General features: G+C 31.0%; 3 protein-coding genes across 6 annotated transcripts; 1 reads left to right on the top strand and 2 right to left on the bottom strand.

Moving 5' to 3' along the window:
• Positions 1-1,606: 1,606 nt before the first annotated feature.
• LOC101246369 (uncharacterized) lies at positions 1,607-5,308 on the bottom strand. Its single transcript, XM_004246351.5, has 7 exons — positions 4,704-5,308; positions 3,738-3,914; positions 3,487-3,636; positions 2,997-3,098; positions 2,821-2,891; positions 2,658-2,725; positions 1,607-2,182 (listed from the first exon to the last, which is right to left on the bottom strand). The coding sequence occupies exons 1-7, from the start codon at positions 4,959-4,961 to the stop codon at positions 1,941-1,943; spliced, it is 1,068 nt and encodes a 355-aa protein (XP_004246399.1). The 5' UTR covers positions 4,962-5,308; the 3' UTR covers positions 1,607-1,940.
• Positions 5,309-7,271: 1,963 nt separating this feature from the next.
• LOC101245688 (F-box/LRR-repeat protein 14) lies at positions 7,272-11,109 on the top strand. 4 transcript variants are annotated; one of them, XM_010327524.4, is made up of 4 exons: positions 7,315-7,362; positions 7,811-7,887; positions 9,082-9,388; positions 9,482-11,109. In XM_010327524.4, the coding sequence occupies exon 4, from the start codon at positions 9,528-9,530 to the stop codon at positions 10,929-10,931; it is 1,404 nt and encodes a 467-aa protein (XP_010325826.1). In that variant the 5' UTR covers positions 7,315-7,362; positions 7,811-7,887; positions 9,082-9,388; positions 9,482-9,527; the 3' UTR covers positions 10,932-11,109. The 4 variants fall into 4 exon arrangements, with proteins under 4 accessions (XP_010325827.1, XP_069144793.1, XP_010325826.1 ...); XM_010327527.3 differs by having other exon boundaries at positions 7,319-7,362; positions 9,082-9,139; XM_010327525.4 differs by lacking the exon at positions 7,811-7,887 and having other exon boundaries at positions 7,272-7,362.
• Positions 11,110-13,091: 1,982 nt separating this feature from the next.
• Positions 13,092-18,636, bottom strand: LOC101245390 (BEL1-like homeodomain protein 9). Its single transcript, XM_004246347.5, has 4 exons — positions 17,787-18,636; positions 14,994-15,337; positions 14,004-14,064; positions 13,092-13,892 (listed from the first exon to the last, which is right to left on the bottom strand). The coding sequence occupies exons 1-4, from the start codon at positions 18,345-18,347 to the stop codon at positions 13,344-13,346; spliced, it is 1,515 nt and encodes a 504-aa protein (XP_004246395.1). The 5' UTR covers positions 18,348-18,636; the 3' UTR covers positions 13,092-13,343.
• Positions 18,637-21,481: the final 2,845 nt, after the last annotated feature.

Genomic DNA, 21,481 nt, shown 5'->3' on the forward strand with positions numbered 1-21,481 from the left:
AATATTTAAAAATAAAATTAAGACTTTACCTAATTAAGTATGCCAATAAGAGTATAATCTTTACTTTGAACATTATTTCGTATTACTTTTAATTACAAAAACATGTCTAAATCATTAATATTGTAGTGAATTTTACTATTTACAAGATATACAAAGTTAAGACAATATTTCTAAAAAAATAATTATTTGATAATTGAATTAGTTTGAGTTTGAAATGTCTAAGAAGACACCTCAAAGAATTGAAGGCATCATATGAAGTTAATAATAAAACATGATTAATTTAAGTTAAAGCAAATTAAATAAACTAAGAATTAGAAAGTAACTACAAATTTAATTTCCTACACAAAGTCATTGCTTTTGTGAGATTTATAAGGGTTGAGCCCCTTCATCATATGAAGTTAATAATAAAACATGATTAATTTAAGTTAAAGCAAATTAAATAAACTAAGAATTAGAAAGTAACTACAAATTTAATTTCCTACACAAAGTCATTGCTTTTGTGAGATTTATAAGGGTTGAGCCCCTTGTTTGTATATTTTTTAAAATTCATAAATTTTTAGCTTCAATTAATTAACGAAATAACAACTTCAGAAGAAATTTGGCCGCGAAAAATCATAATAGGGCCATTTACTATTGTCAAGTGTTGTCCAATATTTATAATAGAGAGACATGATAATATGTTATTTATTGTACTTTTTTTCTATAAAATGCTAAATGCTGATATGTTTTTCATAATGTGATTTATTTGTTATCTGAATATGATGCAATGGATGAAATTGTTAGAGATTTAGAGCTCTGCATATAAAAATATTATTACTTCTCCCAAAATGGCACCCTAGGAGGCGGATTGATTGATTTGCTAATAGTATTCTGATCTGCATTTGTAAAACCAGGTGCCTATGGTCATTGTTTCATCTAACATTACAAATCAACTAGTGCATTCATAATTTATTATGTATATACCAATTGGCTCTTCTTGCAACTTGCCATAATTTTTTTTTTCCTACCAAACTTGCCCTTATGTCACATTAATGACTTAAATTTGCAATTGCAGATACTTTTTTTCTTTGACAGAATATCTCAAGGTTTGTTCCAAGCCCTCATTTTGTTTAAAGAAAAAATTGAAACGCATCGGACTTTGATATCAATGATAAAGAATCGATAAAATTGTTGTCATGTAATCAGAAAATCGAGGTTTTAAACTTTGAAAACAATTTCTTGCCAAAAAACAAGGTAAGGCTATATACAGTAGACCCTCATAGTCCGTCCCTTCTCTCTGAACCCCACGCATAGCAAAAGCTTAAATACAATAGTGGATGCAAGATGAACTTGTAATCTTATTCAAATAACTTGCACAAGACTTTGGACCTCTTTGAAATACTCAAGCCAGATACAAAACAAGTAATTCAAGAATCAAATGGTCTGCATAAACAAATTGCTTTTGCAAGAAGCAACCAAATGAACAATAAGAACAAACTTATAGTCCTCTTTGATTACAATTGCCAAACAGTATTGTCATATACTCCACTGATTCTTACAACAATATCATGAAGGGAATAGCCTAAACTTTAGCCAAAAGGAGGCACTACATGAAATGGTAAAGACATGAGAAAAGAAAGTTCCCACAAACAAAACTGTATGGATGATACAATCATCTAAGGTGGTGAAAGGTAGAATCCTAAGAATTATCCAGTCTAAAATAATATCTAGAAATACAATTGTTGTGGGACACTAATGATTTTCAATGGCTATACAACAAAAAAAACAAGTTAAAACAGCAGCAACCACAAAATTTGCTGCGGTGTCAATGTTCTCTCGTTTAATACTAATTACCATATCAATACTTTAGGCTTCTTCCTAACCGGTAACTTTAACAAAACTGAACCTTGTGGCTTTTTTAAAAAAATCAGAAAAACTGGAAGAGTGCACTACTGAATAAGTCAAGAATCAAAAGGCCCTTGAGATAGAAGCTTTTTCAGTGTCTCGTACGTCATGAACACAATTCCCACACTGGGAACTACTTTGTAGTACTCAGGCATTATCCCTCTGTACAAGCCACGTAAGCCTTCAGTTCGGATTATGTGTTTAAAAATTCCCATTATGCCAGTGTTGTACACGCGTGCACGTCCTCCTGCTCCTTCCAACTGCTTTCTTCGTCTCACAAGATCCAAAGGAAAAGTTGCTGCACATTATCAAGAATACAACAGAACAGTTAAGAACTGCAATTTTCATTCAACTATGGTATGTAGATTCACTTACAACCATGTTGTTCCCTACACTACTCCAACAATTCACTTTTTTAAGTATTGGCCTTGAACCCCCTAATCTAGGCAGAGGCAAGTTGGAGAGCTTTACTCTAGGGTCATTTGGTACAAGGGATAAGGAATAATAATACCGGGATAAAATGCAGGATTATTTATTCCTGTGTTTCATTAGGGGTATAAATTAGTCCTAGGATTATTTATCCAACCATTAATACTTATAATAATGAGGATAAGTTATCCCATATATATGGTGGGATAGTTTTGCCTATCCCATCCCGTACCAAACGACCCATAAATGGTATAATTTTAAACCAAGAGAAGGTACATAGTGAATAATCCAAACAATCCAATTGTACTAAAAAATAACTAGTGTTATTGATACAAATTACTCACCAGTTGAAGATGCAATTCCTGACAGACTTCCACAAGCAAGACTTACTGCAATAGTAGGATCATCGGGCCTGAGGAAAACAGAAAATGGAACACAAGATGATGTTATAAAAGAATGATAGGATATCTACCATAGAGTAGGCTCTCAAGACATGGTGGTACTTACCTCTGAGCCTGCCAGTAAGATCTCAAAGCCTCATAGACAGAAAAACTTATTGCTATACTAGGTCCAACACCCTGCGACAAGCAAATACCTAATTAGCATAGTAAATTACTTTCTTCTTTTTCAGATGAAACCAGGGACTGTTCAACATATATGAAAGGCAGAGCAGAAACGCAGACCAGTAATGTAGCACCAAGCCCTTTGTACAATCCAAAAAAGCCTTCATCTCTACAAATGGTACGAAGAGAGTGGCAGATGCCCTGATAGTATATGGTATTCCTCTGCAAAGTTTAAAAGAACCAGCTAAATGAAATGCTGAATACAAATTTGTGGAACAAACAAATAGCCACAATCAACAAAACTTGAAGAACCAGTTCAATAACATGCTTAAGTCATACTTATGGATTAAATAAAAAGCCACAATCTAGATAATTAGAGCAATAGCTATCTTTTTTGTATGTGGTCCACCGGCATAGAGACAAGTATAACAGATAAAAAGTATGACATCTGACAAGTATATGCACCATCTTAATCTAAGGACGACGTCAGCTTGATGCTCCAATAATCAATCAAGACAGGAAACAACATAATTCAGAGCGATAACTAATATACCCTTTTCTACTGTTCAATTGATTAACATGACCTACGAGCACTGCAACATATTTATACCTGTGCAGCTAATCTTGTTCTGACAAGATCTAACGGATAAGTGGCAGCAGCTGCTGTAATTCCAGCCAATCCACCACCAACAAAGTGCACGAAAATATCCGCACCTGCATATCGCCCTTTACCATCCAGACCAGGAATTGATTTCAATATCTGCCAGCATAACAGTTTTCAGAAAAAATTGCAACATGCAAGCTGAAAGAAACATTTTGTGCCGAATGTCATATAGACAAATCTATGTCTTAAGTACTCACAGTCTTGTAGCGTTCATAAGCATAGAAATTGACTGAGGAATAAGGAAGCCTGTGAGCAATAGTGACCAGGTTCCCCTTCCAAAAAGCCCTGAATCCTTCTTCATTGACAATACGCAATGCCTCACGACATATACTGGGCTTGGTCAATACTGCAATATCTGAATGCATACCTTGAACCTACGAATTGAAAACTTCCATTCAGTGAATTGAACAGAATATCAAGGAAAATAATTGTTGCCACATCACTAAAACTACATCTTTGACAAGACAAAGCTTTTAGGTTTTATTACTCATCTTTCACTTAATCATATGTACTTATGGAGTACACTTACTCAAATCTACAGCTAAACGCACATGTAAAATTTCTCATCCTTCGCTACATTATTGCTAATCATATATTTCTCCCCCGCTATCAATACCAAACCATTTGACGAATTCAAATCCTCCATTGGTCCAATTTTAATTTTCTAAGAAAATGACACAACCCAATCTTTAAAGAAAACAAATTTAGAAAAGACACAACCTTTTCAACCCCATATTTCACTAATTACTTAACTATTCAATTGAATCAGCTAACAGTAAAGTCCTTCCAGAGCTCAAGATCTTACCTTTACCAACCCCTTAATTATGTTAAAAGACAGAATGTCAAGCATTCCTCTTTGGAATCATTCTTGTCCTCTAGAAACTCCACTCCCCATCTATCCCATTTCCTTTTTCTGTCTAAATCTTAACTAAGAATGAAGGATCATTCTGTATAACAACACACCCACTATAATCCCACAAGTGCAGGACGCACACCTTACCACTACCTTGTAGAGGTAGAGAGGCTGTTTCAGCTCAAGTTGTACTCCATCATATAAAAACATGAGCTGATTTCTTCTCCCGTGGTATCAGTCGCTAACCCAGCTAACCAGGAAACAGAAAAAGCAAAATAAACTAGGAGGGGGTCAATAAAAGAAGGAATACCTGAAAAAGAATGGTGAGACGGGCAAGGGGAGCAGTACAAGTTTTGCTGAAAGCACCAGCAATGCCACCAGCAAGAAGCTGTGGGACAGTACCAATCTGAGGTTGAGGCTGTGGCTGTTGTTGTTGCTGTTGTGTATGATAATGATGATTTTGTTGAAGATGGTGTTGTTGGGGCTTTTGGGGTTGTTGTAAAAACTTTCTTGCACCACCTTCCACTACACCACCGCCATGTCCAGATACACCTACTCTTGCTTCCATTTCTTTGATCCAATTTTTTATTGTTCAGGTTTACAAATTTTACAATTGAGAAACTGTAAAGAGTTGAATCATCTGATTTTGGTTAAAGGGTTTGAATTTATTTTTTGTAAACAGAGAAAATTGTTACGGAGAATTTTGCTAAACCCTAGGGAAAACCCTAAGGAAGAAGGCTGATTTCAAAGTGGTGTTCTTTGTTTTATGAGAACCAAAACCTTCTGTTGGTGTAATGACTTTTTTCCAAATTTTTTTTTTTTGTTGGAGAATATTCTTTTCTTTGATCTCTCTATGCTTCTACTACTTTGTTTGGGCTTTTCTTTTCTGTTGGACTTAAAATAGGCCCATTATAATTTGGGCTACAAAAGTCCAATGATTTATAAATGGGCAACTTTCACATATAGCAAACAAAAAATTCATATTTGTATGCTATAGCAAACTTTGCATAATTGCTCTCCATAGCAAACATAAAACTGTATAATTTGCTATGCATATACAATTGTATAATTCGCTGGCCTAAATTGTATAATTCGCTAGCCTATTTCGCTGCAATTGTATAATTTATTTTGCATACAGTTGAATCGAATTAAAATGTATGTATATTGCATAATTATAAGTGTATAGCAAGAAGATATATGTTTTTCTCGCTTTATACAAAAACAGAAACACAATCTATACACTTTTGTTGTATAAAGCTAGAGAAAATTGTATTTCACTACAATTGTATAATTCGTTGGCCTTTTTCTCTGGAATATTTGAAGTAAAATGTTTGTAAATTGTATAATTAAGTGTATAACACGAAGATATACATTTTTGCATGTGTATATACAATTTTCTCTCGCTTTATACAAAACAGAAACAGAATTATACACTTCTGTGTATAAAGCGAGAGAGGCGAGCGAGAATGGAGAATGGCGAGCGAGATTTTTGGGAGAGAGACGCTGGCAAATTTTAGCTAACGTTTGCTATGGAGCACAATTAAATCAAACCCTGGCTATTCCATTTAATTTAGGTTATTAGTTTGCTATTATATACAATTTTCCCTTTATAAAAAGGAAATAAGGCAGCAAAGCAAATTTATACTATTTAATTACTCATCATAACTAGAATTTGCTATAATACTCGCGACTATCGTCATACATTAATTACGTGGGCTGACTTTGAGTTTGTATGATTAGTAATATTTATATATGTATAATTCAGCAGAATATACAAATACATATGTATAATATACAATTATTTAACCTATATACAAATTGTTGTCTTTCTCGCTTTATACAAATGTAAATTATACAAATTTCAATTAATAATTTGTGTTGTATAGTGTCGGCTTTATGCATAGCAAAATAAGGCCTTTGCCTTAGGCCCTCGAATTTAAGAGACCCCTAAATTTTTATCAAGAATAAATCACGAGCTAAAAGTTTTATATAAAAATTGATTATTTATGATAAAAAGTATAATTTTTTTTAAATATATATTATTTTACCCACTTTAACATTTTTTTACTTTTTTGTTAAAAATAAAAATTAGTAGTGAAAAATGTTGAATATAGTGAGTTACAAATTCTATTTTATTTCTTTTTAAATTTTAGTTTCAAGCATTACTAAAATCATATTAAAATGGGGGATATATCCAGTTATCAACTTTTTGCGTCAAATTTTATGATTTTAAATATTATCTTTATTTAATATTTGTCAACTAATTACTTATAAAATTATGTTAACAATTCATATATTAATTGTCTCACGGAAAGAATGTTTTTCATTGTTGAGTTGATAAAATTTTACCTAAAATTAATAATTGAAAAAACACCATCTTTATCTAAATAGTGTAAGAAAAATAATGTTGAATAAATAAGTATATAAAGTTTGTTTATATTTTAGGCCCCGATTTAAAATTCTACTTTAGGCCCCCAATCACGTTAAATCGCCCCTGGATGTTGTATAAAGCGAGAGAGATTCAATATACAAATGTTTTATTTAAAATTCAATTGTGTACAAATTTAAATTTTATGTAGATATACAAACAAATAAAATTGAATTGGCAGGCTGTCAACGATTTAAACAAATAGTCTGTCAGCGAAATTATACAAATCCAAAACATTGTCAACGAGATATACAATCTAATGATCCACAACAAACTATTTGTTATTAAGTATAACTATACAAAGTATAATTATAATATACAAATATAAATTTTATGTTGAATGGAAGTTGATCTAAAAAGATAAACAATTAAGACGTTAATATATTTTTAATAGTTAGCATGGAATACACGTGTATTCAAAGAACTAATCGATCTGGGGGCAATTGTGACATTTGATAGTTTGCTGGTATGTACGTGTCTTTAAACCCCTCAATTGAATTGCCAATTTCTTCATCTTTCTTCTTCTTCATGCTCTCTTCAGGTGAGTTCAATCTGTTTCTCTTCGAAGAATTATAGTGTATTTTTTCAATTATGACCTTTTTATTTATCTATTGCGGGTTCAATTAGAATTTATTAATGCAATCTAGAGATTTACGATTGGTCACGAATTTTTTTCCTCATTTTTTGGGATTAAGATTCTATTTTGATTTGTAATGATCTTTAGGGTGTGTTTTGGTAGGGAGGAAATACAATATTTTCCATATTTGGTTGGTTAGAAACATTTTTTCCGTAAGAGAAAAATTGAAAATGGCATCCTTAACGGAAGTACTTGGAATAATATATTTTTGGTTACTAATCAACAAGGAAAAATGCACAAATACCCTCTAGAATGACCGAAATCTTAGATACACGCATTAACTAAACTAAGCTCCTATAATTCCTGAATTTATTTTTTTGTAATTTTGTAAAATTTTTGTTTTACGTGGCAGACTCCGTGACTCCAAGCACGTGGAGATATTTGGATCCAAGCACGGGGAGATATTTGGATGTCACATAAGCTAAAAAGGTGCACAAAATTACAAAAGAAAATGGATTCAGGATAATAGTATCTTAGTTTAGTTAGTGGGTATCTCTAGGATTTCAAAGGTGCACAAAATTACAAAAGAAAATGGGTACAGGATAATAGGATTTTAGTTTAGTTAGTGGGTGTCTCTAGGATTTCAGTCATAGGCTAGGGAATACTTGTGCATTTTCCCAATTAAACAATAGAAGTAAGTCAGAAACTTACTTATTTTACAAGAGATCAATTTCTGCAAAATGCTTATATTACCAAACAGTCCCTTAGTTGAAAAATACTTATGTTGGTATTCTATGAAGGATTAGTTGAGATTTGTAATGCATAGAGAAGTCTGCTAGAGGTTGTGAAAAGAAAAAGCATACGTTTTGCATATTTTGATGATAAAAAAACACATCTAGTTAATTAGATTAATAGAACTTGTGTCTATTTGTAATCAGGGGCGGACGTAGAGGTAGTTGAGCGGGGTCACCCGAACCTCCTTGGCAAAAAATTACACTTAATTGAAAGAATTTTTATGTCTATATTGATTTTGAACCTACTTAAGATTAAAGGTTGACTTAGTGGTTGGTGAATTCAAAACTCACCTTGAGGTTCCAAGTTCTAATCTTAGGCACTACGTTCTTTTTTCGAACCGCCTTAAAGGAAATCATGGATGTTATCTCATCCTGGTTAAAGTAGAAAAAAGACATACATTTGCTAGCATTATGAGTGTTATCATGTCAACAGTAGATCATCTTTGTTTGTTTGTTTGTTGAGTGTGAGGATGTGAGATAATCACGCGGAGAATCAGCATCATTTTCTATTGTAACTGGATAAAGAGGACTGTGAATGCAATCCCTCAAATTGCAGATATTGTTGAAGAGTTTGCTATGTGTTAAAAAAAAATTCAGGCAGACAAAGAATGTACATTATGACAGACTGTGACTACGGTAGTTTTATAATAGAAGAGTATCATTGTAGGGATCTATGTTCATTTGTCACCATTTACTCGGGATGGTAGGAATCATCGGAGGTCATTAAGCCAATGGTTTTTTCATCTTAAAGTGTCTGGATTTGACTCTTTGATTGTGATGCTAATTGTGTAATCAATTACTTCCCTAAAGAAGAATGGACACTAACAGTGAGAAGAAACTTAAATAATTGGGTGTTAACTGCACTAACTGATCTGCTTTGCCCGTGCAGGGTCATTGAGGTAACACAGATGAAAGAGATAGAGTACGGTGGATTTCTAGCAGTAAAGGTGAATTATCTGTGAGTTCGTGTAACAGTGAAGCTCCAAATATTGTTTATATTACTTGATAATAGGACTGAATTACAGCTGAGTCTATATTAGAGAATCCAACGAAGGAAGGTGAGGATATAAGACTGAAATGTAAGGTAGAGTGAAGGGGGATGAGAAGCTCGGGTTCTCAAAATTGGGGATGAGAGAGATTCAGAGAATTTCCATAACAAAATAGCCTACTTTTTGCTACTGCTATCATTTTTTTTGGTAACTATCTCATACTGCCCGCATGCTCTTTCATTTGTTTTTGTAGGTTAATTTAATAAAACCTTTTGTTAAAACTAGTTTTATGTGTTTTAGGTTGTTACTGTATTACTGAATTGATGATAGAGAAGTCCGAATCCAGATGGATAATTTACCAGCTGAATTACTTCTGGATATATTGGGAAGGATTAAAAGAACTACTGATAGGAACTCTGTATCCCTAACTTGCAAACGCTTCAACAAATTGGATAATGGGCTGATAATATCTATACGCGTAGGGTGTGGTTTACATCCTGTCTGTGATGCATTAACCGCTCTATGCAACAGATTCCATAACTTGGAGAAAGTGGAAATTATTTACTCTGGTTGGATGTCTAAGTTAGGGAAGCAGTTGGATGATAACGGTCTTCTCATCCTTTCACGTTGTTGCCCTTTGCTCAAGGACCTCGTGTTGAGTTATTGTACTTTCATAACGGATGCTGGTCTTAGTTACTTGGCTTCTTGTTCGAAACTTAAATCCTTGAAGTTGAACTTTGCTCCCAGAATTACTGGTTGTGGCATCCTGTCTCTTGTTGTGGGCTGCAAAGCCCTTAGTGTGCTTCACCTGATTAGATGTCTTAGTGTCAGTAGTATGGAGTGGCTAGAATATCTTGGAAAACATGAAATGCTTGAAGATCTCTGCATCAAGAATTGTAGGGTTATCGGAGAAGGTGATTTGATTAAGCTTGGACCTACTTGGAGAAAATTGAAGAGACTGCAATTTGAGGTTGATGCCAACTACAGATATATGAAGCGTTATGACCGTTTGGCAGTTGACCGGTGGCAAAAGCAATCGATCCCATGTGAGAACATGCTTGAACTTTGTTTAGTGAACTGTGTTATCAGCCCCGGGAGAGGGCTTGCATGCGTAATAGGGAAATGCAAGAATTTGGAAAAAATTCACTTAGACATGTGTGTTGGGGTTAGGGACTGTGACATAGTATGTTTGGCCCAGAAATCAAGCAACCTTCGATCAATCTCTCTCCGAGTTCCATCAGACTTCTCGCTTCCTCTGCTACAAAACAATCCATTGCGGTTAACAGATGAAAGTCTAAAGGCAGTGGCTCAGAACTGCTCTTTGCTTGATACGGTTAGGTTGTCTTTCTCTGATGGAGAGTTCCCTTCATTTTCTTCCTTTACTTTGAATGGAATACTTATGTTAATACAAATGTGTCCAATAAGAGAACTCGCTCTTGACCATGTGTATTCTTTTGACGATATTGGAATGCTAGCTCTTCGTTCAGCAGAATATCTCCAAATCTTGGAACTTGTAAGGTGCCAAGAAATCACTGATGATGGAATGCAGCTTGCTAGCCAAATTCCTCAATTATGTACATTACGGTTGAGGAAGTGTTTGGGAGTGACCGATGATGGGTTGAAACCTCTCGTCGGGGCTTACAAGTTAGACTTTTTGGTTGTAGAGGATTGTCCACAGATATCAGAAAGGGGAGTTCAAGGAGCTGCAAAGTCTGTCACATTCAAGCAAGATTTGTCATGGATGTACTAAGCTTTCCCATTATACAAGTATTTTTCCAGATGTTTTACAGGTTAGGTTGTTTCGTCTAATTACGACTTTTTGTACAGTCATTTTGTTTTTCATAACATTTCTGTAATCTGCAACACAGAATTACCTATGTCCACATGCATGTTGCATAATAAAGACTAATTTGAGTGTTTGTTTCCTATGCTTCGGAAGCACTTCCTCATTCCAAGGAGGTGAGACCACTAGAGTAACAACTTGTTATGTTAAGGGTGTCTCATTTCGTGTATCATTTTATTTGTGTATATATATATGGTACGCCAATATGAGTAAAGTTGCGTACACATCACCCAACCAAACTCACAGTTGTAGGATGTGTTGTTCCTGCTTCCATTCTCAATGGACTATGAAGCATCTAATATCTTGTCACTACTTTCTACTAGGAGTTTGCCTTGTGGATACAAAAAGTTTAAGAAATAATTCTACTTCAAATGGAGCTATACTAACTGCCTTAGTTTTTTTACAATTTTCAGTTGTAATTCTTGTTTAACATCAATCCATTACTTTGCCAAATGAAATATCCACTTTTATCTTACTTAAGAGAAATGCACTCATATTTTTATAATATTAACAATAATATTTTTATAATGGCTCTTCTAACGCTCTAAAGCTACTATTTACTTTTACAGCCCTTAAAAAGGAAAAAAGAAAAAAGACAATAATTATTAAGATACTGCACCAAATGGTGTACAGAAACAAATGATTACAAAGCATCTCAATTATATTCTCATCCATAAGATGTATACTTCGCATATGTGAATTTGTTTAATTGGATTAAAAATGTTTTTAAAAAGTTATTACTTCGTTCGTTTAACAAAGAATGTCTCTATTTTCTTTTTAATTTGTTTTTTTTTTAAAAAATGATTCTTTTTTTTTGGCAACATTTTAATTTTAAGTTTCCACGTGGCATGTTTAAGATCACAAGATTAAAACATTTAATATAACTTTAATTTAGAATCACAAGATTAAAAGTTTCTTTCTTTTCTTAAACTCTGTTTCAAATTAAATTAGGTTATTTTTTTTTAAATAAATAAATTATAAAAATTTATATGATTATAAGTCATTTTAATATATGTAAAAATGAAAATTTATAATCAATTTATTTATAAAATAAATTAAAAGAGAACAGTAATATCGAAACGAAAAGCAAAGAAAGCAATCGATAATTATATGTTTCAATTATTTTAAGGAAAAATAATGAGAAAATTAAAGGCCCACCCCACCCACTAGAAAAAGTTAAAATGGGGAATTAAAAAAACTTTTAAGTACTGCTCCCTTTATAAAAGATTCCCAAATTTCTTTAGGAAGAAGACATTTTATTTAGTGACACAGAACTTATTAGTTAAAAAAGAAAGGTAAAAAAAGAGAGAGGACAGATTGAAATGATTGTTCAATGGAAAGCTGCTCAAAAAAAGAAAAACATGCAACCAAAACAAACAAAGATAGCTCATGCATAAAGCAACCTCCATCATTGAGCCAAGAAGCAAAAAATGACAAACCGAGGAGCTAGATACGCGGTCTTTCAGATTATTTCGCCTTTAAAAAAAAATAAAAAGAAATAGCATAACTTGTAGTCACTTTCTTAGTAATTAGTTCGAGTGGATGAAAAAGAAATAATGAATTTCAGAATATCTAAATTTGTTTTCCTTAGCTAATTTCATTAGAAAAGTTGTTTTTCCTCTTCATTTAAGGGAATTGTTTTGCTATAGATTAAAAAAATATTTTCTATAACACAAAACATAAAAATTGAAAAATATTTTAAACAAACACACCCATATAAATACATTTTTCTTTTTCTTGTTTCCCAAAATAACAATGTGTTGTTTGAATCACATAATCAACTTTATAAATACATCTTCTTTTTCTTTAGTTAGCTATATATGTTGTTTGGGACTCTTAATATCAAATGCATGAATATGTTAGCATATATACACACAATATGCCCAAAAAAACTAGACATGATAATTTTAAATCATTCGATTCGAGCCAAAATAAATTAAATCTACTATAATATCCATATAAAATGATATAAATATATTTTATGTTATACTTTTTTCAGTCAAAGATCTTCCTTATGATTATCCTCGAAAGAACTTTATTCAAATAAAAATAAGCATAAATCTTCCATTCTACTAAAGAATATATATATATATACTAAGTTAAATAATGTAAACAATTTTTACTAGCAAAACAAAGACACATGAAATTGAAATGTATCTTCTAAAATCAAGAACCTTGTGATCAACCTCCAATTTAATTTACACCTCATAACTGTTTGGACGAAACAACAGAGCAAGTATTAATAGCATACAACAAAATATAACCTTTCGAATATATCCAAAAATAACGATGTCACACTAGACGTCCTGCTTTGTTCATTCAACCAGCAAAATCATGCAAGAATTGCCCACCAACCATACTATTATTTCTTCCAAATTGTCCATTTTGTTCATCAAATCCACCAAAAATAACCCTTCCACTACTCGTACTACTATCGATACCAAAACGTCTAGCTGCATTCATCGGAAATGGCTCCGATAAACCAATATTACCGGAGTTCTGATGAAGCCCTAACGTTAACGATACACCACCACCAACTCCAGTTGACAAATTTCCATAGGATAAATTTATTGAATCCGCGATTCTTCCAATATTATTGGGAATATTTGTTAACTCATTTCGAGTTCGTTTAGATGGAAGGTCTTGTAATCTTGATGTTGATGTAGATGGTGTATTACTTTCACATGCATTTGAATTACTCATAGGAAAATGTTCAATTGGATTATTACTATCGTTGTTGTTGTTGTTGTTAGGTCCTTCTCTATGTGAAGAAGATTTATTATGACCTTCTCGAGTTTCAAGCATGTGAATCTCTTCTACCATAGGTTTCCAAAGTCTTACTCTCGCGTTGATGAACCAATTAGAAACCTAAGCATATGTGTTATCATATTATTAATTCGATAAAAATTATAACTAACATGTTATAACACGTTAAAACTATATTAATTAGTGTAAAAATATGTTTGAAAATGTACAAACCTGATTTCTTGAGAGTCCAGTTTGTTTGGCTAACATAACTTTATCAGTGTCCGTGGGGTAACTGCAATAAAATCAAGTAATATGATTTTAATACTGTTAAATCATCTAAAAGATATAATTGCAAATGAACTTTATATGATAAGTAAAATTAGCTAATAAGATATTATAACGGTAAATTATAGTCCAAAATGTGTGCCAGTATCTGTCCATGTAAGTTAAATCTTCTTTTGAATAGAGCAGTGATACTTTTTCCGTTTTAATTGATACGTTCTAGTAATTCTTGAATTTTATGTTTTTAAACTAAAATATATATTTATGAATATACTCTTTTCATCTCAAATCATTTCTCGAGAGTCAAACTATGTAAAACTTTGACCAATGTTTTAAAACACAGTTTTTCATCAAATTGCAATGAAAATTGCAACTCGTAATATTTTTCATATAGTTTTTAAAAATTTATATTTTAATTGTAATAGATGAAGTTGATCTAATCAAATTCAACTTTGAAGATTAGTCAAGTTAACTATCCATGAAGTGAAACACGACAACTGATTTGGGACAGAGTGAGTACCAAAATGTTTTTGTGTAGTCTTAGAGTGTGTTTAGTATGAAGGAAAACATTTTCTGAAAAATTATTTTCAATTTCAAATTTTTATTTTTATACTCCTACACCCCACCCGGTTGGCCCCCGTACCCACCCCCTACCAGCCCCCACCTACCCCCAACCCCTCAAAAAGTTAATTTTATTCATAAATTAAACACACAGAAAATATTTTCTACTCATCAACCAAACATGATAAAATAAGTCCAAAATCTACTTGTTTTTTAGAAAAACATTTTCTAGGAAAACGTTTTCCATGGAAAACATTTTTCTTCGTACCAAACACACCCTTAAACATATCAAGTTAACCGTATTAGAGTTAAAAAAGTAACTATATATAAATAATTTGATTAAATAAAAGAAAGTAAGACACATAAATTGATACTTACGGGTGAAGAAAATGGTCAAACAACCAAGCCCTAAGTACAGTGACAGCACGTTCAGGAAGCCCTCTTTGTGGTCTCCAAACAGGTTGAGTTTCTTGTCTTTGGCAATAAATTCCTTTGCCAGAAATTCCAACTCCTCTTTCACAATTAATTTGACCATGTGAAGATTTTCTTGTTGTAAATTGAAGTTGGTCAATTATGGCATCTTTAAGGCATTTGAAGTGTTTTGACATAGTTTTTATAGCTACGTTTGCAAATGGTGCTGCATTTCCAAGTCCAGCAACTGATTCAAATGATGCCACAACCATTTGTAGTTGCTCATGATATTGCTTGTACTTATGGTATACCTGCAAAATAACCACAACTCGTCGTTAAAGATTTTAGCAACTCTGAACACATTGATATCAATTCAATTGCTGCTAGAAGGAAAATTTGTTGTTATCGAATGTCCCTTTTGTTGTAGTGAACATAATTAAGTAAATATGTGTTGAATGTGAGTCATCAATATGAGATAGCCGGTTGATTTGTCAAATCATCGTTTAACTACTAGTTGTTATTATAGAAAATTATATTTACGTTCTAATTTTAGTTGTGCATAAATAAACACTGATATACTTATACAAAATTGAACACAAGTAAGTTACATATCGCACGAGACACTCAAATTGAAAAAATATTATAATAGAATCTTGAATCCATACGTTTCGATATGAAAGTAACTAGATTTATTAGAAGGAATTCTAACCTTTATACATAAACAACAATTACCACTTCAGTATAATCCAACCAAGTAAGATTTGAGAAAAAAAGTGTACGTAATCATAACTTTATGTAGAATATAGAAAAATTATTTTTGACAAAGTCTTAACTCAAAAAACAAACAATCCAATATAAAATTACCTTTTATACGATAAAAATATAAAATTAAATTAGACTACTACATACAAGTTCAAAAAACTATCAATAAATACAAAAGAAGTTTCAATTTAAATTTTTTATTGCTGCACAAATATCTTATATCATACTTAAGCGCACTAATTCTAAAATTTATATTTTTCGTTTAAGGTTAATTAAATTATATCACACGCTAAAAAAAGAAAAGAGGAGTATTTAGAATTTTCTTATCTATAATTGAGTAGGACACTTTAATTAAGGCACCAATTTTTGTGCATATATTCCCTAAATCACCTTTTCCCAAAAAGAAAAATTAGTGATTTATAAGAACCTGTACGCCTATATCACATAGGCATCTAGCCTGTGTAGCCTTTAATTCAATAATAAATTACACTATAAAATATCATTTAGTATATCTAATATAGGTAACAAATATTTTTTTATTACTACCATTTTAACTAAAAAAAGATTTATCACAAAATAATTACTCCCTACCTTTCTTTTTACTTATTCTTCTAAACGTTGTACCCTCCCTCGAAAATTACGATGGAGGATATTATTAAATAAATAAAAAGTGTTCTTTTTAATAATTTAAATTTTTAGGTAAGATAATCATACACTTTAACATGATATCAGAGCAGAATTGTACTTGACTATTAATTTTGACAATAGCCTACAAGAATGAATGATGTTTAAGGGAAATCAATTAACTCGTTTATTAAGTAAAAATATTTTAATAAATTATATTTTATTTTTTTGTAATTTTTTAATGAGCATGAAAAAAGTAAAAGCAATATTTGGAAGTAATATTAAAATGCTAAAAAGCTTCTAAATACCCAAAAAAATCTCATAGTGCATATTTGTACGGACATTAACGATAACTCATCACTTTAAAGAATCTCTTCTTTTTTTTTTTTTTTTAATTTTAACATATAGTATATGCTAGAAAAAGAAAAGCATTGGAGTTTTCATAGACAACAGCTGGATAAGAATCATAAGAAAAAAAGTGTAAAAAGTTAGGCAGTTGGATAATATATTTGGTTTGAATTTAAAAATTACTAATAAAATATAGTTTTATTAGTAAAATTAAAATTAAAAAATATATATAACTACTTTTTTTTTGAAATATTTTACTCAAAAAAATTTCAAATTATGATGGCTATACTTTTAAAACTTACCAAAAAGACTTGAGTAATTGCAAGCAAAGTCAATGGAGAAAAATATATGGTTCTATAATTAATGCAGAAACAAGCTAACTCTGAACTCCCCTCCCTACCACACATTCAATAAAAATTAAACTTTTTCCACAAAGAGAAAAAAATAAATCAAGCTAAGAAGAAAAATGTGAACATTAAAATTGAATAATCGGGTGCATAAATCATTCCGCATTCACAAATAGTTTAAAAGAAGAGTCGCACACTAGACACTACACCGGAGATCTATTATAAGAAAGTTGTGAATTACATTAAAATTCGTACGAAAATTTATAAAAAAATAAATTTCTTATAAATTTCAAAATACCTTTATTATATAATTAACACTTTTTTTTGTAACGTGAAATATATACCATTTATCCTAATTCAAATACAAATGTCTCTATTCACAACTAAAACACATAATTTATATGTTTCACAAAAAACAACTTTATCAATACTCAAAGTTTTACTTTTGATGTTATTAGCAATATCCTCCTAATTCAATTTGGTTTGACAAAAATATCATCATCAAACGCGAAGTCTCAAAGTTTGAATCTTGAAAATGAAAAAACATAAAATTCTATTAGTTGAATCTCAAAGCGAATATCAAATATCGAATTAGAAAAACAAGAATGTAGAAATACCAAAATTAAGAACCCTCATGACTATATGTATAAAAAGGAAAAATAATTAATAAAAGGTGTACCTCATCAAGCATTGAAATTAACCTTGATTTCTTTTTCCCAAATTGTTCCTCTCCATTAGTAAAACCTTGTGGAGTATCCATCATCAAATTAGAAGCATCATCATTACTATCATCAACATAAATCCCTTTAGTAACATGACACAATTCATCCAACAAAATCTGTGCTGGTTTCAAAAACTTTGATCTCTTTAAAATTGAAGAGTACCCCGTAAAAGGTCCAAGTGGTACACAACTAGTAGTCGTAGTAATACTCTTAGACGAAGACAAGTCATTATTATGAAGAGATGACAAAGACAAAGATAAATTACCTTGACCATTGCTATTACTATTACTATTAGTATTAGTATTATTATGATCAAGAAATCTTGGAATTTGAGATGTATATAGAAAAGGGTTACCATTAATTTCTTGAAAAATTGATAAATCTGAAGATAAAACAATAGATGGATCATAAAGAGGGGGGATTTGACAATTACTATTATTATTTTCATCAAGTAAAACTCTAAGCTTATCTCTTCTACTTTGTTGTGGGACATGATAAGGTTCAAATCCTTCAGCCATTTAATTTTTTTTTTAAGAAAAAAAATAAACAAGGCAAGAGAAAGATAAACAAGACTCTTTATTTAAAAAAAATAAAATAAGAAAGGAAGATGAAATGAAATGAAAGATGTGAAAATGAATAATAGTAGTGAAGAGATGTGGGTGTGATTGGATGAAGTGAAAGGCTAGAAGTAGTGTTATTATTGGTATTAGGATTTATGACAATATATATACTGATATCTATCAGTTTTGAGGTGAGAGAGAGAGAGAAAAAGACAATCAAATCAAAAGCTAGGTTGAGAGAAAATAGTGTTACACTCACTCATATATTAGACTAGGGGGTAGTTGTGGAATGTGCACTTCATGTAGCATAGCTGCAAATAATGTAGTGACACTGTTGGGTTGGTTGCTAAAGATAAATCAGACGACAAATAAAAATTTTATATCGATCTATATAAAAAAAAGATATCATAAATAAAATTATATTATGTTTTGATACGAGAAGAGAGTTATTCAATTTTTAGATTTTTAGTTTGATTTTTGCTTTATAATTTATTTTGTTTGTTTTTTTAATTTGGCTTATGATTTAGAAAAATGAAAATCGAAAAATAAAAAAAAATCAAATGATATATATATATAGAGAGAGAGAGAGAGAGTTAAGTTAGAGTTAACCATTTTTATTTTCATCATGATTTTAGTTTATTTTTATGTTTGGGCATTTATAATTGATATATTTTTATGTATTGTATTTTACGTTTTACTTGTGATGTATATTAAAAAGTATATTTATGAAATTCAATATTATATATATAATTTTTTTTTAAATTACAAATATAACTTTGTTATAATTCTAAATATTGACATAATCAATTAATTAAACTAAATTTATTTTGATTCGAATTAGGTTACACTTCTTCAAAACTAAAAACTCAAATCGAATAAAATAAAATCAAACGGAAAAATCAAATGCACACCCCTATAGTGTTCATTCAAGTAAGGAATAATTCAAATTTGGACAATAAATTATATATTTTTAAAAAAAAATTAAAATATTTATGATAATAGTATGATTTTCGTTCGCGAGGAAAATAAAACTTAAATAAGGTTTATAAAATCAGGAAAAAAAGTCTTAATACACATGAAGTTAAGTCAAATTATATTCGCACAACTTAATAACTTATGTTTTAACTTTTTATTTAATTATATTAATAAATTATTCAAAATTTAATGTTATTTTAAGTTGTTACATAATGCATTGAAGAACCATAAACAAGAATTAAAGTGTGAAATGCACTAATATATAAAATTATACCAAGAAAAATCTTTGGTCAAGGGAGTAAAAGGACACAATAGACCAACAAGTGTAGGATTTGTTTTAGATTTCCACTAAAAACTCCAGTAATTTGAAGTTATAATTTTATAATCGAAGAGATTAACTCAATATAGACAAGTTCAAGAAGGAAAATGATTTGTAATTCATTTCATTGTAAAAGTTGAAGGCAAATCAAATCTATAAAACGATCAAGAAGTTGAAAGAAAAAAGTATCTTGACAATCACAAAAATCGAGAGAATTTTTCCAGCAAAGTCAGAATGATAGGTATTGCATATTCACGAAATATATCATCTAGGGTGATTAGTCTTTGTTGATTTGTTCTAGGTTTATTATTGAGTTGTAATAATTCCTAGATTTGTAACAAGAAGTGAGTTTGACTTCTTGGGAGTTGAATCTTGAGAGATTTGTAACAAGAAGTGGGTTTGATTTCTTAGGAGTTGAGTCTTGAGAGAATTGTAACAAGAAGTGGCTTTGACTTCTTGGGAGTTGAGTCTTGAGAGAATTGTAAACAAAAAGTGGATTTGACTTCTTAGGTGGTTAGAGTTAGGAAGAGTTGAGAGCTTTTGTAAACAAGAAGCGAGTTTGACTTCTTGTTTAGTGGAGAGTTTTCGATTATAGTTAATCGAAAAGGGTAGAAGTTTAGAGTTAGATTCATTGATTAACTGAGTTGTAAATTTTGAATTTATATAAAACTTCGGTGTGGTTTTTCCCTTCTTTGAGTAAGGAAGGTTTCCACAATAAATCTTTGTTTTATTGTGTTACGACAAAATTACGAGAACCTGGTTCTTGTTCTAGGGATAAGGTTTCTTCAAACTCTATCGTACCTTATTCTTTGTAGTTTGAACTATTTCTTTTATTATTTTACTCAAATCTTGAAATCCTTTATAACTTGAGGAATGAACACATATTACAAAATGTTTAGTAAAATGAAAACTCGATATCTTGAACGGTTAATTATCTATCTAACTAAAGAACTATAGCAAGAATTTTTTTCTTTAAAATGTCTTTTTGTTTGCAATTGCCGATGAAAGCACTCATCAAATAATAACTCTTTGTTGAGAAGAAATCTTCATTTCTACTATTTGTCACCTTTAATACCATAAATTGTGATGTTTTATAGAGTTAATGTTGAAGTAAGATTGACTACTATTATCGAAAGTGACAAGAAGTCTTTGGTGAACACAATCGTGATTAATTCTCTACAATCATCTTAAATCAAGTCTTATAGTTTGAATGTTTCTCGTTACGAATTGACTTTCAAAAATTTTCCAAAGACTACCCATTTCCCATTTTGTTTTTGAAAATAAGCACGATTGGTTAAATAACCTCAAACGACTTAGTTCTCACCTTATTCTCTCTGTGACTCGACTCCAACCCAGTTGGATTCTATATTACGCTCCTTAATTGAAGTGTAGATTTGGGTATGTCACATGAGTCTATTAAACCATTTCGCTTAATTTCAACAGTTTTACAACTTATGGGCTCTTATGTTTATTAGAAAACGTGTTTCAACAAAACTTGAATCTCATATCATGATTTCATTTCAGATAACCCAAACGAACTGTAGTGATCATATGTATTACCTAATCCCATCTAGGGATTTGCATTTAACTCACATGGCCAAACGGATCCTTAGTCGTTGACATTTTCAATCACCATGTCAATAGGTTCTAGTACCATTATCCTTGATCGAAAATTTTTATAGAAATCCCTTGAGTTCGTCTATCACAATAATTTATGTGAGCCTAATTTCAATATTATCATCATCGTATGTGATCTCTTTCTTTTTAAGCCTTAAAAGTGTCAAGATCCCATCGAGTT

Source organism: Solanum lycopersicum, chromosome 9, assembly GCF_036512215.1.
Source record: "Solanum lycopersicum chromosome 9, SLM_r2.1".
Lineage (NCBI taxonomy): Eukaryota > Viridiplantae > Streptophyta > Magnoliopsida > Solanales > Solanaceae > Solanum > Solanum lycopersicum.

Bases quoted from the DNA above. Each gene is read 5' to 3' on its own strand.
- LOC101246369 (XM_004246351.5), bottom strand. From the start codon at position 4,961: ATGGAAGCAAGAGTAGGTGTATCTGGACATGGCGGTGGTGTAGTGGAA. The intron at 2,892-2,996 runs GTCTGCGTTTCT...TGCTTGTCGCAG, and splicing joins GGCTTGGTGCTACATTACTG to GGTGTTGGACCTAGTATAGC. The intron at 2,726-2,820 runs GTAAGTACCACC...TGTTTTCCTCAG, and splicing joins TCTTACTGGCAGGCTCAGAG to GCCCGATGATCCTACTATTG.
- LOC101245688 (XM_010327525.4), top strand. From the start codon at position 9,528: ATGGATAATTTACCAGCTGAATTACTTCTGGATATATTGGGAAGGATT.
- LOC101245390 (XM_004246347.5), bottom strand. From the start codon at position 18,347: ATGGCTGAAGGATTTGAACCTTATCATGTCCCACAACAAAGTAGAAGA. The intron at 15,338-17,786 runs GTACACCTTTTA...GTTATTTTGCAG, and splicing joins TAATTTCAATGCTTGATGAG to GTATACCATAAGTACAAGCA. The intron at 14,065-14,993 runs GTAAGTATCAAT...ATTTTATTGCAG, and splicing joins TTTGACCATTTTCTTCACCC to TTACCCCACGGACACTGATA.